A 27,940-nucleotide genomic window follows, 5' to 3' on the forward strand; every position below is an offset into this window, starting at 1 on the left:
ACTTTGTAGGCTAGTACTCAAGATGGAGCTGACAAGATTTACAACCTTCTGCAGCTTTTGTTGATCCTGTACAGCAGCCCCTCCATACCAGACAGTGATGCAGCCTGTCAGAATGCTCTCCACAGTACAACAGAAGAAGTTTTTGAGTGTATTTGTTGACAGGCTAAATCTCTTCAAACTCCTAATAAGGTATAACCACTGTCTTGCCTTCTTTATAACTACATCAATAAGTTAGGATCAGATTAGATCCTCAGAGATCTTGACACCCAGGAATTCGAAGCTGCTCACTCTCTCCACTTCTGATCCTTCTACGAGGATTGGTACGCGTTCCTTCGTCTTGCCCTTCCTGAAGTCCACAATCAGCTCTTTTGTCCTATTGGTGTTGAGTGCCAGGCTGTTGCTGCGGCACCACCCCTAGTTGGCATATCTCACTCCTATACTCCCTCCCGTCACTACCTGAGATTCTACCAATAATGCTTGTATCATCAGCAAATTTATTGATGGTATCTGGGCTATGCCTAGCCACACAGTCATGTGTATATAGAGAGTAGAGCAGTGGGCTAAGCACATACCCCTGAGGTGTGCTAATGTTGATCGTCAGTGAGGAGAATATGTTATCACCAATCCACACAGATTGTGGTCTTCCAGTTAGGAAGTCGAGGATCCAGTTGTTGGGGGGGAGGGGGGGGGGGGGTAAGAGGCCCAGGTTCTGCAACTGCAACTTCTCAATCAGGATTGTGGGAATGATGGCATTAAATGCTGAGCTATAGTCAAAGAACAGCATCCTGATGTTGGTGCTTGTGTTGTCCAGGTGGTCTAAAGCCATGTGGAGAGCCACTGAGATTGCGTCTGCCGTTGACCTATTGTGGCAAGAGGCAAACTGCAATGGGTCCAGGTCCTTGCTGAGGCAGGAGTTCAGTCTAGTCATGACCACCAACCTCTCAAAGCATTTCCTCTGAGACAGAGATCACAAGGTCATCAGGTGCAGCAGGGACTCAATGAGTTTGCTGAAAGGAAATGTCCATTATCAATTCCAAACCCCACCAATGTCCCACTATTTTGTTTTGCCCAATTTCAAAAGGTAATTTTAATGAAGACTCCCATTCCATGTTAACATGCCAAGGATACTACTATCACATTAAGACGATGAACAAGTATGGGTTCCATTATCAGTTAAATCCAATTCCCAGATCGTTGGATGCAATTAAACATGACATATAAACAAGTGCACCATGAAGAGCATTCTAACTGGCTACATCAGTGTCTGAAACTGCAAAGGATTGAAATAAGCTACAGGAAGTTGTAAAGTCAGCCAGCTCCATCATGGGCACTGGCCACCCCAGCATCTAAGTATGGCCACAGTAAAAGAATCTCAGGTAGAGTATGTGTATGTGTAGTGTATGTGTATGTGGTGTACTCTGATAATAAATCTTACTTTGAACATCTCAAAGGGGCAATGCCTCAGAAAGATGGCATCCATCATTCTCATTGCTACCAGCAGGGGGGAGATATAGGGAATCTGAACATACAGACTCAATAATTCAGGAACAGCTTCTTTCCCCTGCCATCAGATTTCTGAATGGACATTGGAACCCTGAACACGAAGGGTCTTGGTCTGAAATGTCGACTTACTTCTTCCTATAAATGCTGCCTGGCCTGCTACGTTCCACCAGCATTTTGTGTGCGACAAGAGTGGGATGGCCAATTACAGGCTCAATGCTATGGATTGAACAGAATGCTCTGCACCTGTGTTTAGTACTTCCAGTGCAGAAGAGACTGTATTGTCTAGCAGATTATAAGTGCAAGTGAATCTCTAGGGTGGAAACTTGTTGGAATTGGTGGAAATTGCCAAGGGTGAGCTAATGAATGTGGAGGCTGTGGGCATGCTATGTTGGTGTTGGAAGTGTGGTGGCTCCTTCTAGCTGCTCCCAGTACATCCTCTGGATAGGTTGGTCATTAACGCAAAACAATGCATTTCACTGTATGTTCTGATGTACGTGTAACAAATAAAGGTAATCTTAAGCTTTTAAAAAGATAAATTAAATGCAGTTAAGCAACAAGTCATCTGTGATGGATGGGTAGACATCTCTTTTTAAATCTTTTTATTAATTTTTAAGCAAACATAAATGAAACATGAATACAGAGAGTTTGAGAGTACATAGTTAATAGTTTAAGTAGGCATTCAAATATATGATAATCAATATATATAATCTCCCAAACTCATAGTATTTATGAACAAAAGAAAATAAAAAAAACACTAACCAACATGGGCCATTGCATAATGTCAAATATATACAGTAGTGCCAATAACTCCGAACCTCCATCCAAATAATTAAGGATAATAAAAGTGAGGTTTAGGAAAAGACAATTTAACTCATATGAAAATGTTGAATAAATGGTCTCCAAGTTTCTTCAAATTTAACTGAAGGATCAAAAACAACACTTCTAATTTTTTCTAAGCTCAAACAGTTAGTTTCAGAAAACCACTGAAATATAGTTAGAGGATTAATTTCTTTCCAATTCAATAAAATAGATCTTCTAGCCATTAATTTAACAAATGCAATCATTCGTCGAGATGAGGAGGATAAACGACTATTATCCACCATTGGTAAACCGAAAATTGCAGTAATAGGATGCGGTTGGAAATTGATATTCAGAACTATTAAAATAATACTCAAAATATCTTTCCAATAATTTTGCAAACAAGGGCAAGACCCAAACATATGGGTCAATGAAGCAACATCAGAATGACATCTGTCACAGGTTGGATTAACATAAGAATAAAATTGAGCAAGTTTATCCTTAGACATATGAGCTCTATGTACAGCCTTAAATTGTATTAGGGCATGTTTAGCACAAATAGAAGACGAATTGACTAATAGTAAAATTTTCTCCCACTGCTCAGTGGGTATAAGACAATGAAGTTCTTTTTCCCATTCCTTCTTAATTTTTTCTGATACTTCTGGCTGTATTTTCATGATCATGTTATAAATGACAGCTACTAAACCCTTTTGACAAGGATGCAGAGCTAAAATTCTTTCCATAATGTCCAATGGACATAGTTTTGGAAAAGACTGTAACTCATTATACAAAAAAATTTCTAACTTGCAAATATCTAAAAAAATGAGTTTTAGGTAAATTATATTTATTAGATAGCTGTACAAAGGACATAACGCTATCATCCAAAAACAGATCACAAAAACATGTTATACCTTTTGTTTTCCATAAAACTAAGGCTTGATCCATAAAACAGGGCCGAAAAAAAAAGTTAGATATTATAGGGCTTGATAAAATGAACTTATTCAAACCAAAAAATTTACGAGATTGAAACCAAATTTGCAATGTATGTTTGACTATAGGATTAGTTATTTGTTTATTCAATTTAGATAAAGAAAAAGGAAGTGAAAATCCTAAAATTGAAAACAATGAAAAGTCTTGTACAGATTTATATTCCAAATTTACCCATTGTGGGCAAGCTGCTATAGTCGATTCTTGTGTCCAAAATATTACATATCGTATATTAACTGCCCAGTAGTAAAATCTCAAGTTTGGCAAAGCCCAAACCGCCCTTCTTCTTAGGCTTCTGTAAATATTTTTTGCCTAGTTTAGGATTTTTATTCTGCCACAGATAGGAAGATATTTTGGAGTCAATAATATCAAAAAAAGATTTAGGAATAAAAATTGGTAATGCTTGAAAGAATTTGAAGTAATAAGAATAAGAATTTGGGTAATACCATCATCTTAATAGCATGAATTCGACAACCAATGACAAAGATAATGGAGACCACCTGGTAGTAAGTTGCTTAATTTGGTCAATTAAAGGTAAAAAATTAACTTTAAATAAATCTTTGTTTTTTAGTAATTTTAATACCCAAATAAGTAAAATAATCTGTATCAACTTTAAATGGTAAATGTTTATAAATTGGAACTTGCATATTTAATGGAAATAATTTGCTCTTATTAAAATTCAATTTATCACCAGAAAAGTTACTAAACTGAGCAAGGACAAAATAGCAGGAATAGATCTCTCAGGGTCGGATATGTATAGTAACAAATCATCAGCATATAATGATAACTTATACATCCCCTCCCCGTGAGTAACACCCAAAATATTAGGTGATTCATGAATGGCTATAGCCAAAGGTTCCAAAACAATGTCAAATAGTAAAGGACTTAAAGGACAGCCTTGCCTTGTACCATGAAAAAAAGATCTTTGATTATTGGTAAAGACCGAAGCCAAGGGTTTATAATATATTATTTTAATCCATGATATAAATTTCAAACTAAAATTAAAATGCTGCAATGTATTAAATAAATATGGCCATTCAACTCTATCAAAGGCTTTTTCAGCAAATGACAAATTCTGGTATTTTGGGTGAAGGTGTATATATAATATTAATTTTCTAATGTTAAAAGATGAATAGCGGTTTTTAATAAATCCAGTCTGATCTTCAGAAAAAATTCGAGGTAATATATTTTATAGACAATAGATGCATAAGTAGACCATTCGGCCCTTCGAGCCTGCACCGCCATTTTGAGATCATGGCTGATCAATTACTATCAATACCCGGTTCCTGCCTTGTCCCCATATCCCTTGATTCCCCTATCCATAAGATACCTATCTAGCTTCTTCTTGAAAGCATCCAGAGAATTGGCCTCCACTACCTTCCGAGGCAGTGCATTCCAGACCCCCACAACTCTCTGGGAGAAGAAGATTTTCCTTAACTCTGTCCTAAATGACCTACCCCTTATTCTCAAACCATGCCCTCTGGTACTGGACTCTCCCAGCATCTGGAACATATTTCCTGCCTCTATCTTGTCCAATCCCTTAATAATCTTAAATGTTTCAATCAGATCCCCTCTCAATCTCCTTAATTCCAGCTTGTACAAGCCCAGTCTCTCTAACCTCTCTGCGTAAGACAGTCCAGACATCCCAGGAATTAACCTCGTGAATCTACGCTGCACTTCCTCAATTGCCAGAATGTCCTTCCTTAAACCTGGAGACCAAAACTGTACACAATACTCCAGGTGTGGTCTCACCAGGGCTCTGTACAAATGCAAGAGGATTTCCTTGCTCTTGTACTCAATTCCCTTTGTAATAAAGGCCAACATTCCATTAGCCTTCTTCACTGCCTGCTACACTTGCTCATTCACCTTCAGCAACTGATGAACAAGGACTCCGAGATCTCTTTGTATTTCTCCCTTACCCAACTCTTCACTGTTCAGATAATAATCTGCCTTCCTGTTCTTACTCCCAAAGTGGATAACCTCACACTTATTCACACTAAACGCCATCTGCCAAGTATCTGCCCACTCACCCAGCCTATCCATGTCACCCTGAATTCTCCTAATATCCTCATCACATGTCACACTACCACCCAGCTTAGTATCATCAGCAAATTTGCTGATGTTATTTTTTATGCCTTCATCCAAATCGTTAACGTAAATGGTAAACAGCTGTGGTTCCAATACCAAGCCCTGTGGCACCCCACTAGTCACCACCTGCCATTCCGAGAAACACCCATTCACCGCTACCCTTTGCTTTCTATCTGCCAACCAGTTTTCTATCCATGTCAAAGCCTTCCCCTCGATGCCCTGAGCTTTGATTTTACCCACCAATCTTCTATGTGGGACCTTATCAAATGCCTTCTGAAAATCAAGGTACACTACATCCACTGGATCTCACTTGTCTAACTTCCTGGTTACATCCTCGAAAAACTCCAACAGATTAGTCAAGCATGATTTACCCTTGGTAAATCCAATCCTATCACTGCTATCTAGATATGCCACTATTTCATCCATAATAATGGACTCTAGCATCTTTCCCACCACCAATGTCAGGCTGATAGTTCTCTGTTTTCTCCCTCCCTCCTTTCTTAAAAAGTGGGATAACATTAGCCATTCTCCAATCCTCAGGAACTGATCCTGAATCTAAGGAACATTGGAAAATGATTACCAATGCATCCGCAATTTCCAGGGCCACCTCCTTTAGCATTCTAGGGTGCAGACCATCTGGACCTGGGGATTTGTCAGCCTTCAGTCCCATCAGTCTTCTCATCACCGTTTCCTTCCGAATGTCAATCTGTTTCATTTCCTCTGTTACCCTATGTCCTTGGCCCATCCATACATCTGGGAGATTGCTTGTGTCTTCCTTAGTGAAAACAGATCTAAAGTACTCATTAAATTCTTCTGCCATTTCTCTGTTTCCCATAATAATTTGACCCAATTCATTCTTCAAGGGCCCAACGTTGTTCTTAACTATCTTCCTTCTCTTCACATACCTAAAAAAGCTTTTGCTATCTTCCTTTATATTCCTGACTAGCTTGCATTCATACCTCATTTTTTCTCTCCGTATTGTCTTTTTAGTTAAGTTCTGTTGTTCCTTAAAAACTTCCCAATCATCTGTCCTCCCATTCACCTTAGCTCTGTCATATTTCCTTTTTTTTTAAAATGCTATGCAATCTCTGAATTCCTTTGTCAACCACTGTGGCCCCTTTCCCCCCTTTGAATCCTTCCTTCTCTGGGGGATGACTGATTTTGCACATTGTGCATTATTCCCAAGAATACCTGCCATTGCTGTTCCACTGTCTTTTCTGCTAGGCTATCCGTCCAGTCAACTTTGGCCAGTTCTTCCCTCATGGCTCTATAGTTTCCCCTGTTCAACTGCAACACTGACGCCTCCGAGCTGCCCTTATCCTTCTCAAATTGCAGATAAAAGCTTATCATATTGTGATCACTGCCTCCTAATGGCTCCTTTACTGCGAGATCGCTTATCAAATCCTGTCCATTACATAACACTAAATCCAGAATAGTCTTGTCCCTGGTCGGCTCTCTTACAAGCTGTTCCAAGAAAGCATCCCGTAAGCTCTCTACAAACTCCCTATCCTGTGGTCCAGCACCAACCTGATTCTCCCAGTTCACCTGCACGTTGAAATCCCACATAACTACTGCGACATTACCTTTGCCACATGCCAATGTTAACTCCCTATTCAACTTGCACCCAATATATATACTGTTTGGTGGCCTGTAGACAACAACCACTTGGGTCCTTTTGTCCTTACTGTTCCTCAGTTCTATCCACACAGACTCTACTTCTCCTGACCCTGTGTCCCCCCTTGCAAAGGACTGAATCTTATTCCTCACCAACAGGGCCACCCCACCCCGTCTGCCCACATTTCTGTCCCTACGATAGCACATATACCCTTGTACATTCATTTCCCAGGTCTGATCTCCCTGCAGCCATGTCTCCGTTATCCCAACATCATCATAGTTACCCATTCGCACCTGGGCTTCAAGCACATCCGCCTTATTTCTGACACTTCGTGCATTCATATATAGAATTTTTAATCCATTTCTCCTCTCTCTGTTTGAATCGCTGCCTATTGTGCTTAACCCAGCTCCCCGAACTCCTAATCTAGTAGCCAAAATTTTACTAAAAATCTTAAAATCCGTATTCAGCAAGGATATAGGCCGATAGGATGCACATTCAATAGGGTCTTTATCTTTTTTAAGAATTAAAGAAATAGAGGCTTCATATAAAGATTGTGGCAATTTGCCTATAATTAATGCATCTTTAAAAATTTTACAAAGCCAAGGAGAAAGTATAGAGGAAAAGGATTTTAAAAATTCTGCAGTATAACCATCCGGACCAGAAGCTTTACCGGAATTCATTGAAAAAATAGCCTTTTTTATTTCAGTTTCCGTAATAGGTGTATCTAGGAATACACTAATCCTCTACTGTTAATTTTGGAATATTCAATTTTCTTATAAGTTCACCTATTATAGAAGAATCCTCAACAAATTCTGATCGATATAAGGGATTATAAAAATCTTGAAAGGCTTTATTTATTTCTTTATGGTCAATTGTCAGAGTGCCATCTTGTTTACGAATCCTAATAATCTGTCGTTTAACTGAAGCAGTTTTCAATTGATTAGCCAATAATTTGTCAGACTTATCTCCATATAAATAAAACTGGGTTCTAGATTTAATTAACTGATTTTCAATCGAAGAGGATAACAACAAACTATGCCCCATTTGAAGTTCCACTCTTTCTTTATATAAGTTCTTTACTGGGGGTCACTGAATAAATCTTATCAATTGCTTTGATTTTATCAACCAATGTTAATATTTTAGAATTAGTTCGTTTCCTAACTCCAGCAGAATATGAAATAATCTGTCCACGAATAAATGCTTTAAAAGTGTCCCATAAAATTCCACGAGAGATCTCTGCTGTAGAATTTGTTGAGAAAAACAAATCAATTTGTTGTTTAATAAAATTAACAAAGTCTAAGTCCTGCAATAAAATAGAGTTGAACCTCCAAGATTTAGCATTAATAGATGAATCCAATATCTTAATAGATAACTTCAAAGGTGCATGGTCAGAAATGGTAACAGAGTCATATTTACAATCGATAACATCTGTAAGTAAATGGTGATCAATGAAAAAGTAATCAATTCTTGAATAATTATGATAAACGTGAGAAAAGTATGAAAACTCTTTGTCATTGGAGTGTAAAAAACACCAAATTTCGAAAATTGCTGAATCAGTCATAAAGGAATTAATAAGAGAGGCCGATTTATTCAGAAGAGCTTGGGTGGGCTTAGATCTGTCCATCGAAGGGTTTAAACAACAGTTAAAATCCCCACCCATTATCAGCCTGTACTGATTCAAATTGGGAAAGGATGTAAATAGACACTTAAAAAATTCAGGACAATCAGTGTTTGGAGCATAAACATTAACTAAAACAACTTTTTGATTAAAAAGTAGACTGGTAATAAGCAAAAATCTACCTTGTGGGTCTGAAATTGTTTCATAGTGTATAAAGGAGGTTGATGAATCTATAAAAATGGAAACGCCTCTTACTTTGGCTTGAGAATTTGAGTGATATTGTTGGATTAGTGGATAGTCAACCTAAAAAAGCATTGACTATCCACCTTCCTTACATGAGTCTCTTGTACAAAGATAATATTAGCATTCATTCTGTGGAATACTTTGAATATTTTTTTCCGTTTGATCGGATGATTTAAACCATTAGTATTCCAAGAAACAAAATTAATAATCTTATCCATATTGACAATATTTATTAAAATTAATACATAAGGTTAAAAAAAAGATAAACTCATGAATCCGGAAGAGGGAAGTAAGTTCAAGGAGGAACCAGAAGTCATGACACAGCAACCATGTTTGTAGTTTCATATGAGCCCATGAAGTAAAACTAAGCATAAAGCAAGCAAAAAGAAAAGAAAAAAGAAAAGTCCCCCTCCCTCCACCCTCAAAACCCCAGGAAAAAAGCCAAAAAGAGGCAAGCAAGCAATCTAAGACTAAAACTACCCCCATGTCTCAAGATGGCAACTCAAACAAAAAAAAGTTGAATAAAAGATACAAACCACCCATATTATAAGAAAGGGTTGGTATAACAAAAAGTAAAATATAAAATTAGTATTATATATATAAAACAAAAGGATTTTAAAAAATTACAATGATAAACCCCATATATGGATAATATTGTATTAGTGTTTCAAAAGAAAGTCCTTAAACTTATTCAGACACCTCAAAATGGATGTGATGTTCCAAGCACTAAGGACTTTCGGGAAAAAGAAACAACATTTTATTTTTTTTTAAATCTTAATATTTAAACGTTAAAAATATTAAAAAAGTGTATACGAACTTAAAAGAAAACCCTAATGAATTACTTTCAAAACTAACACATTAATAATATGAAAAGAACAAACTCAGAATAAACCAAAAATGGACTTTTACCGTGTATAAGAAATACGTGTAAGCCATCACGTTAAAAAAATCATCATTTTATAAAAGACCCAAAATCTATAAACTAATTATTACATTAGTCAACCCATAGAAACAATAAAATGTTATTCTTCAAGGAATCTTTGAGCATCCGCTGGAGATTTGAACAGCTGATAAGTCCCGTCTTTGAGAGTAACTCTCAATTGTGCTGGAAATAACAGCGCTTGCTTGTAGCCTTCCTGATGAATTTCTGACATAACCGATTTAAAAGCCATTCTTGTCCTTAAAACTTCGGGACTGTAGTCTTCCAGAATACGGAATTTGAAATCTTGAAAGCTGATCATACCCTTTTTCCGGGCAGCCCGAATCAAATGCTCTTTGGTATGAGGATAATGGATCCGGAGAATTACTTGTCGTGGTTTCAAACTTGAATCTGAATGAAAACGAGAGACGCGATGTGCACGGTCGATTATTGGAGGGGAATCCAGTACTTCTGAGTCAAAGACATCCATTAAAAATTTGGAGAAAAATACAGTGAGATTGCCATTCTCAAATTTTGCCGGAATCCCAATTAACCGGAGATTTTGTCTTCGAGAGCGGCTTTCAAGATCAGTGATTTTAGATTTATAATGATCCATCTGTTGAGAAGTCAAAGCTTGCTGTTGTTGCAAAGTTTCAATTACACAATCTCTCTGGCGAGCGGCTTCTTCAAGAACTAAAATACTTGCTTGTTGTTTTTGTGAATCCAATGTATGTGCTTGAAGTTTTGAGTCAAATGCCTTTAAAATTTCATCGAACGTAAAAAGCTTTGCGGTTAATTTACTCTCCAGTTTTCCAAGTCTATCGTCCATAAGATTTGCAATTGCTTCTAAAGTTAATGGTTCTTTCGTCTGTTTCGATTCCTTTGGTCTAGACATTTCAGCGAGTTGAAAATGATTCAAACAGTTGAAAAAAATTTCATACGTTTAAACCCCTTTAGAATAGGTATAAAAAGGTCAATTAGGGGGTGTTTGTAGGTTAAAAAAAAATAAAAGGATTGGAGCAAAGCCTAAAACCGCTTCACTCCATAAGCGCCATCTTGAGACCTCAGGTAGACATCTCATGAGACACTTCGTACAAGTCTTGTAAAAGAGGAAATACTGCCTGGGAGGAGGAACAGACCCCCATCTTGTCTACAGTATGGAATCTATTCCATTCTTTCAGTTCCTCCATCATCTTTGAACCAACAATGTCATTCTACACTGGTGCCTGAGATTTCTTCCTTCAGCAAGTCCAGATGGTCCTCATCCATTAACTCTTACAAAATCATTCTCGTGAACCTCCTTTGGACCCTTACCAACATCAGCACATCATTTCTTTGATAACAGGCCCAAAATTCCTCACAATACTCTAAGTGCAGTCTGATCAATGCAGGACGTACATTAAACCCTCAGTATTACATTGCTACTTTTATATAGGTCACAGCTTAACTAACCAAGATAACCTTAAGAATAAATACATTAATTTTTGTGGAATAAACTACTGCAAATTCCATTCAGTGCTTTTGCCAAGAGAAGCTAAAGCTTTGTGCATTCTTCTTACTTGTCCTAGCATCATCTCCAATCATTTATTTTGCATGCCCTTCTCCCCAAATAATCTCCTCAATGCCTCACCTTATTTACGACTTTCTGCTGCTGTGCGTGTTTCTGCCGAAGACTGGCCACTTCGCGCCACAATGCTTCGTTTTCACTGAAAATGCCAAGAAAGATTAACATTAGCAATGCTAGAAAGTCATCACAAAGCAGACAGCACCAAATCAAAATTGTATTTAATAATTGTATTTGCAATCCAATGGCAGGATAACATTCCAAATGGTACCAAGATGCACCTGACCCAGGCACTTTAATTTAATTATAACCAGGGCAAAACCACCTTAATATTGTGGGAGAAATGAACAGTTGACATTTTAGGTTGAGATCCTTCATCTGGACTGGACTGACATTTCTAAGTCTCGACCCTGCTAATTCTAATATTTTAATTCAAGATTTTTTCAGAAGTCAAAGAGGAGGCACAAAACTTGGTATTTCACAATTGCTTTATTAAGCATTGATAGAATAAAGAGTTGAAAAATAGGGAGTGAGAGAGGTCTGCTAATTGAAGAGTAAGATGGAAGCAAAAAGAAAAAAGATGGCACAGTTACACAGTCAGCTATTTTATTTGGCAGACAAGAACGAGCCAGAAAACCCCTATTCAAATAATGCAGCACCAGAAGTTTCCAGAGCTTTTCGGAATCATACAAAGGTAACCACTAGGGGACACATTGAACAATTGAATATACTTACTGTGACCACTAGGACACATATTAAGCAGTTACTTGCAAATAAAAACAACTTAAAATATACAAGTTAAGCTGCAAAGAAAATAACAATTAAACAGTTGGATCTAGCAACCCAAAATATTCTCTGTTCAATTCTGTCCACTGATGTTGCAACTGGACCTACTGAGTTCTCCAGTATTGTCTGTGTTGCCCCACATTCCAGCATCTGCAGCCTCATGTGCCACAGTTTAATTTGGCCTTTGTAGCTCCCTTAGCTTTGGAACACAGCTTAAACCATCAAGAGGACTGTAAATATTTTGAATGAAATGAGAGTTTAACCCAACCAAATGTGAAGTGTACTTTGGGAGATGAAATGTAAAGAGACAGTACACAAGACTCTTAATATTCCCGAGCAAAAAGATCTTGGGGCTCAAGTTCACAGCCTCTTAAAAGTGGCTACACATGTTGATAGGGTGGTAAAGAAGTCCCATTGTGGCCAAAGTGCTACACCTCCCATTCACTTCTTCCCCCACCTCCAAACAGTCCTTCCAGGCATGGCTAGGGTTGTCTATTGTATACAGTGCTCCCGATGCAGCCTCCTCTACATTGGTGAGACCTGTTGTAAACTGGGGTACAACTTTGTTGAGCACCCTCACTCCATCTGCCAAAAGCAGAACTTCCCAGTGGCCAAGCATTTTAATTCCGATTCCCATTCCCTTTCCGATATGTTGCTCTTACGTAATAACGAAACCACTCTCAGGGTGGAAGAGCAACACTGTATATTCCAATCACAAACAAGACAAAATCTGCAGATGCTGGAAATCTTTTCCAGCATCTTGTGTGTTAGCTTATATTCCATCTGGATAGCCTCCAACCTGATGGTATGAACATCGATTACTCCTTTTGCTAAAAACAATCCACTCCCCCACTTCTTCTTTTATTCCCCACTCTGGCCTTAGTTCTTCTCACCTGCCTATCACCTCCCCCAGCACCCATCCTCCTTCCCTTTCTCTTATGGACCACTCTACTCTCCTATTAGATTCCCTCCACTCCCACCCTTTACCTTTCCAATCCACCTGGCTTAACCGACCACCTTCTAGCTAAACTGGAGTCTCCCCCCTTCCTTTTCAGTCCTGAAGAAGAGTCGCAGCCCAAAATGTGGACTGTTTGTTAATTTCCATAGGTGCTGCCTGACCCGTTGAGTTACACCAGCATTTTGTGTCGTTGATTTGAAATTCCATCATCTGCAGAATTTCTTCTGTTTATTATATAGCATTCTTGCCTTTATTAGTCAGGAAACAGACTTCAAGAGTTGGAAGGTTATGCTTCTGGACCAGCCTCCCCTGTGGGTTTTAGACAAAGCCCTTGTTAATGTCCACCTTCTTTCCTTCATCAATGTTCTTGATAACCTTTTTGAAAAACCCTAACATTGATTAAAAATGACTAACACGCACAAAGCCATGTTGACTATTGCTAATTTGTCTATCCAAAGATTTATACAATCAGTGCCCCCTTTGTTAGGTACTCCTGCTCGTTAATATAAACATCTAATCAGGCACTCATATGGCAATAACTCAACGCATTAAAGCATGCAAAAATGGTGAAGAGGTTCAGTTGTTGTTTAGACCAAACATCAGATTAAGGACAAAATGTGATCTAAGTGACTTTGACAGTGGAAAAATTGTTGGTGCCAGACAGGGTAGTTTGAGTACCTCAGAAACTGCCAATCTTCTGAGCATTTCACGCACAACTTAAAAAAAACACCCAATGAGTGGTAATTCTATGGACAAAAATCCCTTGTTAATGAGCGAGGTTAGAGAATGGACAGAAGGTGACTCAAATAATGGTGGTGTGCAGAAGAGCATCTCCGAACACACAACACATGAAACCTTGAAATGGATAGGCTACAGCAGCAGAAGACCACAAACATACATCCAGTGGTCACTTTATTAGGTACAGAATGTACTTAACAAAATGGCCACTGAGTGTATATCCTGTCCTTTAAAATACCTTCGAATAATTTACCCATATTGACATCAGGATCACTGGCCTGTAATTTCCTGGTTTATTCTTACCAACCATCCATTAATAATGAATAGGTATCCTCCAGTCCACCTGTGGCTAGGATTATTTGAAATATCTGTTACAAGTCCCCTGCAATTTCTGCACTAGCCTCCCACAAAGCCAGTTCATACTTTGTCAACATCCTGATTAACCTCAAGACAGCAAACATCATCTCTTCTGTAATCTGAATATTGTCCTTGACCTCAGTCTTTTTATTGCCTCAGTTTTAAAGTCAGTTTTAGTCCCACGAGCATATACAAAAGTAAAAATTTGTTAAAGATCTCCTCTTCCTTTCGATTCTGTGCAAAGATGACCCTGCCAATCTTCAAATGGACCAATTTTGTTCATGCAATGCTTTTGCTCTTAATACAACTACAGAAGCTCATGGGATTCTCTTTCATTTTGTTTGCCAGAGCAACCTCATGTCCTCTTCTAGCTCTCCAGATTTTTCCCTAGTATTCCCTTGCATTTTTATATAATTCCATGTGCCAATCTATGGTCTAAGCTCACCCGCCTTACCGACAATACTCCTTGCATTAAAATCAACACATCTCCACCATGGTTTCCTCTCCTAAGCCTCCACCTCCTAGCTGTAAATGAGGTAACAATAGCTGCACAGAATACTGCATAAATATGGCCTGAACAAAGTTTTAAACAGCAATAACTTGACTTACACAAGTTTTATACTCAGTGCCCTGACCAATGAAGCAGGTATGCTATGCATTTCTCTTTTCACTCTTCATGTACTCAAGTTGCCACTTTTGTGGTACCATGGACTCACACCCTATAATCCTTCTGCACATCGGAACTCCTGCCATTCCCTGTACACTTCCTTCCCATTTAACTACTTACTGCTTCATGGTCATGAGCTTGGCATCCAGTGTCTCCTGCTTCCCTTTCATGATTTGGACGTCACTCAGAATTTTACTGACGTCATCCGAACGCATTTTCAGCTCTTCAGGCTTTACATTTGATATCTGGATGTTTGAAAAAAAAGTTCCGTTAACTTAAGACAATGCTGCCAAATGAAGTAGCCAGTAAGGGTCCATCCACATACTGATTGGTGCAAATACACAGAAGTGTTGACAAAAATCACATTATTCAAAAACAAGAGGGAAATACTAAACCAGGTTAAAGAATGGAGAATGTTTGGAGGGGCTGACATCAGTACAGTTTGTGTTGCTGCCTGCTAATCAGAGTTGTTGCTCAAAATCAACACGCAGTGTAACTGTTAGTGACAGTCTTGGATGCTTCTCTTGCGATTGCAAGATCCTGTTGGACATTGATAACAAGAGATACCGCAGGCCTATTTCCCTCGTTTGCTGGGGAGACAGACAAGGAGGCAGCAGCATGGCCTTGGTTGTAGTGAGGGCAAGGGTGCAAGTGGGGTGACCTGTTACTGCAGTCCAGGTGAGATGATGCTGGAGGGGGTGTAGCATGGGGTCTGTGCTCACTTGGGATCTGGCCTTTCCTGTCAGTGCTGCCCTCCAGTGTTTGACTGGCGGAAGGACAGGCTAGATTGCTGGAACTGCACCGTCAATTTGCATGTTGCTCAGGGACTTGGACTATATGTGTGTGTTTTTTTTGTATAATGTGTGTTTCTCTCTCTCTCTCTCTCTCTCACTAACACTTTGAATGTATGTTATGCACCTGGGACTCAAAGGAACACTGTCTCACTCTGATTATCCACATATGGTCTGAATGATTATTAAATTTGATTTGATATGAATTGCAGGACACACACTGAAAAACTCCTGGTCTGAAGAGGTCAGTGTTGAGCCAAGGCAATGCAAACAGCAAGGTGCTTGACAATCAGTGTGTAGTCCCTTGTGAACTGACAAGTTTAAGTTAAGTCAAGTTCAAGTTTATTGCCGTTTGACTGTACTTAGACAAAGAACTGAACAAAACAACATTCCTCCGGACCACAGTGAATCCACAAAACACATCACACACAGCACATAAACCACAATATTACAAGTAAGTTAATAAATTATAATTCAAAATGTATCCAATTTGCAGCATAGGTGAACAGTAAACAGCTCACTGTCCTCGTGATGAGATTTCGGTGGTGGCAGGGTATTCATTAGTCTCACAGTCTGAGGGAAGAAGCTGTTACCCAGACTGGCTGTTCTGGTCCTGATGCTCCTGTATCTCCTCCCTGAAGGTGGTGGATCAGAGAGATTGTGGGATGGGTGGTAGGGATCCTCAACAATGTTTCTGGCCCTTCATATACAACACTTGCTGTAAACGTCACAGGACCCTGCTGATCTTTACTATCCTCTGTAAGGTCTTGTGCTCTAATGCCTTGCAGCTTCTGTACCACACGATGCAAGATAGGACAAAGGATACTCAAAGCTGCTCCTGTGAACAGTTGTTAGAATGGGGGGGGATGGGTGGGGGGGGGGGGGAAGCCTTGTACACCTTAATTTCCTCAGAATGTGCAGATGCTGCTGTGCCTTCTTGACTAGTGAGGTGTTGTGGGTTCAGGTTACATGCACACCAATTGACAGATTAAAAACTATATAACACAGAGCACAACACAGTGCAGGCCCTTCAGCTCATGATGTTGTGCCGATCTTTTAACCAGAAGAAGGCCCAGAGTGAGACAAGTAATCATGTTATAAATAACCACGAAGCAGCAGTCGCAGGAAGTTCTCTGTTCCTCTAGATTTCGGTACTTACAGATTGGTTTTGATTCCTAAGAATCTGTCTAGAATTGGGCCTACCTTCTAAAAAATGCTAGTTTTGGTCCAAAACAAATCTTGGGAGAAAAGGGCTTAAGTGTGAGATTCTGCAAAAGATATACGAATTTATCCTGCAGAACAGTGCTCAGAAAAGGATGCTGGTCATTTACAAAGCTGCCGCCAGGACCTGGCGACCCAAGTTATAGAGAAAGGCTGAATGTCCCTTTGCAGGTTGTTGTCAGCCAAAATTGCCTTTATGGGGATGGGGATGTTTTTCCATTGAGTGTCATATGATGGGTTGCACCAACATATCTCAGCTCTCAACTGTGCTGCAAAATAATAATCTCTAAGAGAAGATAGGCCTCATTTCCTTGGCTAATTGCAAAGTTTTGAGAACTCTGGGCCTTTTACCTTGCCAAATATACCCTGATAACATTTTGTTCCATTCATTGAATTGATTTTGATTAATCTCTATTGGTAGGGTCTGAAAGATACATAATAGTCTGGGCAGTATATTCATTTTAATAGATTCAATCCTTGAACTGAGACTAAAAAAAGGGATTAGGTTCCATCTTCTGATTTTTTTTATATATGGGCTGATAATTTTGCCAAATCTTTTGGCATAATGATGCTCAAATATTTGAAAGACTGTTTGCCATGCCCAGGGATATCTACTTTCAATTACTGTATATGGGCTATAATTATATGAAAGTAATTAGGTTTTATCTATGGTGATCTTGCATCCTGATAATTGACCATATTGCTCAAAGGATTGCATCAATTTAGGTAGAGTATGTTGGTTGCCCTAGATAGATCAAAATGTCATCCGCGTACCAGGCCAATTTATGCTCTGTCCCTTTAATAGTAATTCCCCTAATATATTCATTTTGTCTGATGTATTGAGCTAATGGTTCCAGATATAATGCGAAGAGCAGCAGTGACCATGCACAACCCTGTCTCGTGCCCCTTTCTAGGGTAAGACTCCATTGATTTTAATCCTAGCAGTAGGGTTGTCATATAGTACCTGTATAGTTTTAATAATTGTGTCATGGAAACCAAATCTATGTAAAACTCTGTAAAGAAAATTCCAATTAACCGAATCAAATGCCCTTTCAGCATCCACGCTTATCATTATTGCTTTGATTTTATTTTTTTGTATATGATCCATAATGTGAAGTGTCCTTCGTATATTGTCTTGTGTTTGGCGTTGTATTAAACCTGTCTGATAGTTATGTATTAGTATGGGTAGAAACTTCTAATCGTTTGGCCATGATGGAGGTAAATATCTATAATCTACATTAAGAACGGATATTGGTCTAAATGACCCACACCCCATTTTATCCTTGCTTTCTTTCGGTATAGCTGAGATTATCGCTTCCTTCCAGCTGGGTGGCACTTGTGCCTTTTTTAGAGCCCAGTTCAGAGTGCGGAGTAAGACAGGAATTAACTCATTTTTAAATTCTTTGTACCACTCTGCCATATACCCATCTGATCCTGGTGACTTGCTTAATTTAAGCCTACTAGTTGCAGCTTTTATTTCAACTTCAGTTGTGTCAGCAGTTATCGTTATATTTTGTTCTTCACTTAAAGTGGGTAACTCTAGAGAATTCAGGAAGGTGTCAGCTTGAGTTATGTTTCCCCCAGAACTTTGGAATATAGTTTTGTACAACACTTCAAAAGCTTCTTGAAATTCACTTTTTTTTAAAATCATTTTTGTTCTTGGATCCCTAATTCTATATTTTCTGCTATCTTTTTTTTTTCAGTTTCCACGGCAGTATTTTCATAGACTTTGATTCACTTTCATAATGTGCTTCAGAAACATGAAATTTTTCCTGATTTCTTGTGTAGCCAAACTATTAATTTCCTTCTTAATCTTTTTAATTTCCTTAAATGCATCCTGTGCCAAACTCAATGTTTTTTTCTAGTTCCTTCAGCCTATTTTGTAATTAATGTTTATTCCTTATTTTTTTCCCTCTTATATGAAGCTATCGCTATAATTTTCCCTCTTGAAACTTCCTTCAGAGTATCCCATAGAATGGGAGGTGAAACCTCTCCATTATCATTGAATTCTAAGTAAAGACCAATCTCTTTTGTAATTTGTTCCTTAAAGTAGGGATCATTGAGCGGACTTGAATTTAGTTTTCAAATAGCATTCTTTGGCTGTAGATCAAAATCAACAGATAAATATATAGGTGCATGGCTATTTACATCTATTGTCCCAGATCCACAGGTGTTTATTTTGTCTTTATCTTTTCCCAAATGTTATGAAATTGTCTATTCTTTATATACAGAATGGGGAGCAGAATAATGAGTGTAATCCCTTCTGTTGAGGAAAAGGTCCCTCCATATTATCAATTAGACCAACATCCTCACAAAGTGTATTAATTTTCTTATGTTAGGATTTTGTTTCATAAGTTTTTCTATTGGATGAGTCTAAACTTTGGTTGTAATTGTAAATTTAAGTCTCCCCCACATATCAGGAGACCTTCTGTTTTCATGACCATAATATTAGTAATTTTCTGAAAGAAACTAATATCACTTCCTGGGGATGCATATATATTCAATAGAGTAACTGAATTTCCATCTATATTCCCCCTTACCAGAATATATATGCCCTCGTCTCCCATTTCGAATATTTTTCAAAATTTAATTTGTTTGAGATAGGAATAGCAATTCCTCTCCTATGTCTTGATTTGTATGAGGAGAAAAACAAATTAGTGAAGCCCACTCTCTTTAGTTTTCCATGCTCATTATCACTTAAATGAATTTTCTATAAATATACTACATGGGTTTGTTCTTTTTTCATTTTGGATAGAATTCTACTACATTTGATTGGATTTAACAGCCTATTGACATTAAAAGAAATGAATTTTCCTTTGTCCTTAGCCATGCGTAGTTAACTGTCAATATATCATTAAAATTAGCAGAATAAAACTTAATCGATCTACTCCCTGAACAAATAAGAACCAAGAAACATGAATAATAAAAGAAAAGGCAACGAAGGTGTGATTCCAAGGCGGAGGTCTCTAGTAGATGACCCTGGGTTGAGCTAGAGGAAACGTCTAGCTGTGGGGGATAGGCCCCTCCTACCTGTGAGTTGAGGGCCCTCATTGCAGTACCCATAAATGTGAGTGAAAAAAATCTATATCCATTACACAGAAAAGATTTCCCTGTTTATTCCTCCCATATATATATTCTCATTTAGGTGGGGAAAAAGAAGTGAATGAATAAAAAATAATTGAGTAATATAAAATCCACATTATAGTAAGTATTTATTGAGGTCGGTATAGCACCGTCTATTTTTGCTTCCGTTTAGCTTATCAACATTTTTAAAGTTAGCCAAACCTTATAGTTCTTCTGGAGAGGGTGAGGGCTGTCTTCGGAAAACTAGCAGAAACATTTTCACCAGTTTATGCGTGCAAAAGTTTGCAGATCAGCAGTGACCCAACATACAAGAGTTTTCAGGCATTTCAGAATTTTCTCATCTGGAACAGAATTTCCAGAGCTCCAATCAAGAGTAGAAGAAAACTCACAGATCAGCAGTTCATGAAAGTCCTTGTTCCAGTATTTTCATACATGCACAGAAGCAAAGAATGCACAAACATCGCATCCCTGTGTATGTACACTGACCTAACTCAGCTTGGCTATTTCATCTTTTCTCTCTTGCTTCCTTTCATTTAACACGAGAAAGACTGGTGGAGGAAAGACGTACAGTGGGTTCAAAGTAAAAAGTACATGTATGGCACCATTTATAACACAGAGACTCATATTCATGTGAGCATACTCAGCAAATCTATAGAATAGTAACTATAACAGGATCAACGAAAGGTCAAGCAGAGTGCAGACTGTGCAAATGTAAATATAAATAGCAATAAATAATGAGAACACGAGATAACAAAATAAAGAGTCCATAAAGTGAGATGATCGGTTGTGGGAACATCTCAATGATGGGGCAAGTGAATGTCATTACCCTTTTGTTCAAGAGTCTGATGATTGTGGGATAGAAACTGGTTTTGAACTTAGTGGTGCCAGTCCTGAGGCATTTGTACCTTCTACCTAATGGCAGCAGTGAGAAATAAAAAGCATGCCCTGGATGATGGAAATCTTTGATAATGGATGCTGCTTTCCTATGACAGTATTTCATGTAGATGTACTCAATGGTTGGGAGGGCTTTACCCATGATGTACTAAGCCAAATCCACTCCCTTTTTCGATCAAAGGCTTTGGTGTTACCATGAAACAGCCAATCAACACACTCTCCACCACACGTCTATAGAAGTTTGTCTAAGCTTTGGATGAAACGTCAATTGCAGTTAATTGGGAAAAATCAGCAGCAGTACATTTCGGTACAAGTGGCTGCTCTGATTAGCCAGAGTTTCATGGAAATAGTTAAAAATGTATAAAAAAGAAAATGTAATAAAATAAAATACAGGACAAATTAGAACACTAACAATACCACTGAAGTACTACAAAACTGTATTAATTCCCAATAGTCACTGACTGAGGAATTCATCCAGTGTATGCTGACATTTTCTTTTGATTGACTGTAAATGAACAAAATCAACATAAGAAACTTAGCACAGATAATGGACTGCTTCCATACGATGCTTTTGACAACTGCATCCTCCAAAATCTTCATTTTCATTGTAACATTCAAGATGATTGTCGATACCTTCACATTCTTTGTAGTTCCTAACCTGCTGAAGTAGTGAAATTACTTAATTTTCACTCCTGGCCATTTCTGGCACCTCCAAGCCTGAATACTTGAAAATGCAGAAAGCAAAATAGTTTGAAATGTCTTCCAGCTTATTTCTTCCCAACTATCAGTGACAAAAAAACCATTGCATGTTGAATACAAGCACATGCAACTGACACTGTTTAAAAACTGTTTGCTCTAAGCACATGACTGATGCTAGTTAGAAACTGTTTGACAAGTCTCTTGCCCCAAAGTGTACCAAATAAACAAAGGGAATTGTTTATTCCCAGCTATTTTCTTGATTAGTTGGTATTCTTTAAGAGTTGACCCTAACAAGCAGCTGACCTGATTAACCAGAATCCACTATAATTGACCATAAGACATAGGGGCAGAATTAGGCCACTTGGCCCATTGACCTGCTCTGCTATTTTATCATGGCTGATCCATTTCCCTCTCAACCTCATTCACTTGCCTTCTCCCGTAACTTTTCATGCCTTTCATGGATGAAGCCACACTCAGGTTGCAGGAACACCACCTTATATTCCTTCTGGGTAGCCTCCAACCTGATGGCATGAACATTGATTTCCCTAACTTCCGTTAATGGCCCTCCTCCCTTTCTTACCACATCCCTGACATATTTATTCCCCACCCCCTTTTTTTCTCTCTCTGCCTCTTTCACAATCACTCCTTGCCTGTTCTCCATCTCCCTCTGGTGCTCCCCTCCCTCTTTCTTTCTCCCTAGATCTCCTGTACCATGATCCTTTCCTTTCTCCAGCTCTGTATCCCTATTGTCAATCACCTTTCCAGCTCTTAGCTTCATCCCTCCCCCTCCTGTCTTCTCCTATCATTTTGAATCTCCCCCTCTCACTTTCAAATCTCTTACTATCTTTTCTTTCAGTTAGTCTTGGAGAAGGGTCTCGGCCCGAAATGTCAACTGTGCTTCTTCCTGTAGATGCTGCCTGGCCTGCTGCGTTCCACCAGCATTTTGTGTGTGTTGCTCAAAAAGCTGTCAATTTTGACATCCAAATTATTGGCATAGAAAAAAAAGCTGTCCCAACACCCAACCCTGTGAAACAGCACCAGTCACTAACAGCCAATCAGACAAGACTCCTTTAATTTTCACTCTTTGCCTCCTGCCATCAGCCAATGCTCTAGCCATGCTAGTACCTTTCCTGTAATGCCACAGGCTCTAATTCTGCTAAGCAGCCTCATGCGTGGCATCTTGTGAAAGGCCTTCCGAAAATCCAAGTACACGATATCCACTGATTCTCCTTTATCTCTTTTGTTGTGTACATATATCTACTGGTGTCTCTGGACACATCTTCAGTGATGTTTCTGGAATCATCGGGTGTTTCGGGTCTTTCAATATCATACAGCCTCCTCCAGGTGACCCAGCCGGGCTGATCATACCCCAGCTTGTGTCCAGATGGCGAGCTACTTATGACTCTATGGCTCCCCTCTTTTGAGCCACAGCCATCTTGAGACCCTCTCTGCTGCATCGGTGGTACTGTGGATGGCTCTCCTCTTCCTCTCTCCCTCGATGCCCAAATTGCTGAAGGCTCTAGCTAAGGAACAGGCTTGCGAATCCCCTACAACCAATCTCCACTAGGAGACACATCACTCTCCATCCAGCCTGCTGACAGTTGCTGACCAGGTCTGCTTATTATTTCCTCAGAGAGTTCTGACAGATTAGTCAGGCTGTAGTGGTGTGCTACACGCAGCGCTAAAATTACGACACGGAGTCGGTAACTGCAGTTGAAGGAAAAAACTTTATTCGAAATCCTCAGCCTCACTTTTAAGCCTCCCTCAACCTGCCCCCCGTGGCGCAGAGGCTCCAAAGCTCTGTGCTCGCAAACCCCCGTAGGCTATCTAATTGTGAGCCGGTTCGGATGGGCCAGGAAATGGGTCGCCACAAGGCAATATTTTCCCTTAAGTAAACTATGCTACTGGCCTATTTTTCACATGCCTCCAAGAACCCTGAGACCTCATTCTTAGGAATTCTAACACCTTCTAAAGCAGAGGTCTGGCTAACTGGCCTATAATTTCCTTTCTTCTGCCTCCCTCCCTTCTTGAGTAGAGTGACACATGCAGTTTTCCAGTCCTCTGGAACCACGCCAGAATCTAGTGATACTTGAAAAATCATATCATTACTAATGCCTTCACGATCTGTCCAGCTACCTCTTTCAGAACAGTGAGGTGAAGACCATCAGGTCCAGTTTACTTATCTATCTTCCAAGCATCTTTTCCTCCATAATACCAACTACACTCATTTCTGTCCCCTGACAGTCTTGAATTTGTGGCACACTACAATATGTACCACAACCTCTGTCTATTCTCCCTCCCACTGCAGGATATCTTGGACGCGATCTGAAACATCCTGAAGCCTGGCACCTGGGAGGCAAACATCCATCTGAATTTCTTTCCTGCGTCCACAGAATTGCCTGTCTGACCCCCTAACTATAGAGTCCCATATCACTACTGCCTCCCTTTTCCTTTCCTTATCCTTCTGAGCCACAGGGCCAGACTCTGTGCCAGAGGCACGGCCACTGTTGCTTCCCCCAGGTAGGTAGTCCCCCCAACAGTACTCAAATAGAAGTACTTATTGTCAAGGGGTACAGCCGCAGGGGTACTCTCTAATACCTGTCTCTTCCCTTTCCCTCTCCTGACTGAGACCCACTTGTTTGTCTCCCGTGGCCGGTGTGACCACCTTCCTATAGGCGAAGGTCATCGAGCTGCATCCCCAGTTCCCTAACTTGGTCCCTTTGGAGCTGCAGCTCAACACACCGGGTGCAGATATGGCCATCCAGGAGGCTGGGAGACTCTAGGACCTCCCACATCTGACACCGAGCAGAGAAAACTGGCCTCGCACACATACTACTTCCTTTCTGCAATTAACACAGTTAAACCTATCTCCCCTCATCCCGTTACCCACTAAGCCCTATCACTCTGCTGCCTTTCACTCCGCTGCCCACTGGATATGGCAGTCTTCTTTTTAAACCTTTCCCACTCTACTGGCTGATGTCACACACCTGCGCAGTTTTGTCTCTCTTTTATTCCGAGTAGTAAAACTGCCTTCAGTCCGGAAATCATTAGCCGTTTACCCACGGCCTTCTTGCTCCGAATCAGTTGATGTTTTGGGCTGAAACTCTTCAGTAGGACCCTTGACTCCACTGTAATAGTCATACACTCTCTTAAACTGTAGGGAGAATTCTATTACATTATGATCACTGCTTCCCAAAAGGTTCTTTTACTTTAAGCTCCCTTATCAAATCCTATTTATTACACAACACCTAATATAGAAATGCATTTTTTCTATTGGGCTCAACCACAAGCTGCTCCAAACAGCCATCTTGTATGTATTCTGCAAATTCCTGCTCTTGATTTTCCCAATTTACCTGCATTGACCATACCTAATGACTATCGTAACATTGCCCTTTTGACATACCTTTCTTATCTCCCATTGTAATTTGTAGCCCACATCCTGGCTACTGTTAGAGGCACACATGTAACTCCCATTATGGTCTTTTTACTCTTGCAGAGAGGGAAATCAGCCAAAATCTAATGGCGATGCAGACTTGATGTGTTGAATGGCCTAATTCTGCTCCTCTGTCTTCTTATGGAAGAGGGAAGAATGCAACACACTCACACACACAAAATAGTTTAATTAAGACAAAATAATGTCTTACTATCTTTCCTTTCAGTTAGTCCTGATGAAGGGTCTCGGCCCAAAATGTCGACAACGCTTCTTCCTATAGATGCTGCCTGGCCTGCTGCGTTCTACCAGCATTTTTTGTGTGTTGCACAAAATGGTTAGGTAGCATCTAAGGAAGGAATAAGCATTTGACATTTTGGGCTGAAACTCCTTCATCAGGAATGGAAGAGAAGAAGAAAGAAGGCAGAATAAGTAGGTGGAGAGAAGGGAAGAAGTACAAGTTGGCAGGTAATATGTGAGAGCAGGTGAAGGGGAAGATGGATGGGTGGGGGGAGGAGGGGAAATGAACTGAGAAGTTGAAAGGTGTTGGAACCGCTGCTTTTTACAATGTATGTCAATGATTGGACTATAGGATTAATGAATTTCTGGCTAAATTTGCCAATGATACAAAGATAGGTGGAGGAGCAGGTAGTGTTGAGGAAACAGAAAGACAGCAGAGAGACTTAAGATAGTTCAGGGGAATGGACAATAAAGTGGCAAATGAAATACAATGTTGGAAAGTGTGTGGTCATGCACTTTGGTGGAAGAAATAAATGGACAGACTATTATTTAGATGGGAAGTGAATTCAAAATGCAGAGATACAAAGGGACTTGGGAGTCCTTGGGCAGGATATCCTGAAGGTTAACCTCTAGGTTGAGTCAATGGTGAAGGTGGTGAATGCAATGGTGGCATTCATTTCAAGAATATAAGAGCAGGGGTGTGATGTTGAGGTTCTAAGGCACTCGTGAGACTATACTTGGAGTATTGTGTGCAGTTTTGGGCTCCTTATATTAGAAAGGATATACTGACATTGGAAAGGATTCAGAGAAGATTCACGAGGATGATTCCAGGAATGAAAGGGTTACCGTATGAGGAACATCTGGCAGCTCTTGAGCTGTATTCCCTGGAGTTCAGGTGAATGAGGGGGGAATCTCATAGAAACATTCTGAATGTTAAAAGGCCTGAACAGATTAGATATGGCAAAGTTATTTCCCATGGTATGGGAGTCTATGACAAACGGTGGTGGAAGTGGATACAACAGGGTCTTTTAAGAGACTTTTGGATAGGTACATGGAGTTTAGAAAAATCGAGGGCTATGGGCAACTCTAGTAATTTCTAAGGTAGGGACATGTTCGGAACAACTTTGTGGGCCAAGTGGCCTGTATCATGCTGTAGGTTTCTTATGTTTCTAAGGGGGCATGACTTCAGGTTGAAGGATGTACATGTAGAACAAAGATGTGGAGAAATTACTTTAGTCAGAGGGTGGTAAATCTGTGGAATATGTTGCCATGAGCAGCTATGGAGGCCAAGTCACTGGGTGCATTTAAGGCAGAGATAGATAGGTTCTTGATTAGCCAGGGCATCAAAGGATTTGGGGAGAAGGTAAGGGAGTGGGGATGACGGGAAGAACTGAATCAGCCCATGATTGAATGGTGGAGCAGGATCGATGGGCCAGATGACCTACTTCTGCTCCTTTATCTTATGGTCTTACGATAGGTGGAAGAGGTAAAGGACTGGAGAAGAATGAATCTGTTAGAAGAGGAGAGTGGGCCACGGGAGAATGAGAAGGATGAGAACAAGAGGGAGGGGAGTCAGCAGGAGACGCTCATGGAGTGAGTACTGTTTCAGATTCGCTACATAACCTTTACTTTTTTTAACCTTTGATCACCCTTATCCAACTTATTTTTACCTACACCAAATGTTTTTTGCTATTTTTTTGAACTTATTAAGAGTTTATTGTGAAATTTTTGAAGATATGCAAACAGAAATGTCTATTAGATCTAAAGGACGAGAACCTGGGCGCAATCCGAACGGTAATGGAAAGAAGCAAGCTCATCCGCAACACACTCAATTAACTTATGAATTGTTTATGGAGGTTTTGGATAAAAAATTTGATGAACTACAACAAATTTTTAAACAAGATATAAAGGCTTTTCAAGATTATATGGTTAAGACAGATTCAGTAATTAACCAGCAGCAAGTTCTTATCGCATCTCTGCAAGAAGACGCTCGGAAACGAGATTTGACTATTGAAAAACTGCAACAAGATTTAATTTCGACCACTAAACCGGTGGAAACACTTAAAGCCAAGAGTGTCGACTTTGAGAATCGGTCCAGAAGACAGAACCTACGTATACTTGGTCTCCCAGACGGCACAGAAAAAGATGACCCTTCAAAATATTTTGCTCAACTATTAAAAGAAGCGTTTCAGTCGATTTTCCCAAATAATCCTCCGTTATTGGATTGCGCACATAGAATTTGGCGTCGATCATTGAGTGCTACAGCTAAACCTTCGGTTGTAATTGTCCAGTTATATTATGTACACGACAAAGAACAACTTATTCGTGCGGCTCGGCGGACAGGAATGGTTAAATTTCAAGATTACTATTTTCGTTTGGTTGAAGATTTTAGTCCTGAAGTTATGAAAAAAAGGCTTCTTTTTAAACTGCTGATGTCTGAACGTTATGAGAACAATCTAAAACCTGCGCTCTTATATCCTGCGAAGCTTAGAATTTCTCCACCAAATGCTCCACGTCAGGTTTTCCTTTCAATATCCGAAGCGAGAAGTTATCTGGAGGAGAACTTCCCTACTGCCACAGACACCAGTTTCAAATAAATGAATGATTCTGATTGTGTCAGATGGTTCTCGATTTCTTAAACCAGATTTAGCCTCTGGTTATTGGTGTAGGTTTATCCTATACTTGATATTTAAGTTAAAGTGTGTTTTTGTCATATTAATCGCTCTGTTTTATACACTTT

The 27,940-nt window shown here is 39.6% G+C and overlaps 1 protein-coding gene across 8 annotated transcripts in view; it reads right to left on the reverse strand.

The window, feature by feature from the left end:
• The window catches only part of hsf1 (heat shock transcription factor 1), a 182,372-nt gene that overhangs the window by 88,730 nt on the left and 65,702 nt on the right, over positions 1-27,940 (reverse strand). For all 8 annotated transcript variants that reach the window (XM_059971620.1, XM_059971625.1, XM_059971624.1 and 5 more), the window contains exons 4-5: positions 14,962-15,086; positions 11,402-11,477 (exon numbers count right to left, since the gene is read on the reverse strand). In XM_059971620.1, coding sequence (XP_059827603.1) covers positions 11,402-11,477; positions 14,962-15,086 — 201 coding nt within the window. The remainder of the gene's footprint in view (positions 1-11,401; positions 11,478-14,961; positions 15,087-27,940) is intronic.

The sequence above is a fragment of the Hypanus sabinus genome, chromosome 6 (genome assembly GCF_030144855.1).
Source record: "Hypanus sabinus isolate sHypSab1 chromosome 6, sHypSab1.hap1, whole genome shotgun sequence".
NCBI classification, from domain to species: domain Eukaryota; kingdom Metazoa; phylum Chordata; class Chondrichthyes; order Myliobatiformes; family Dasyatidae; genus Hypanus; species Hypanus sabinus.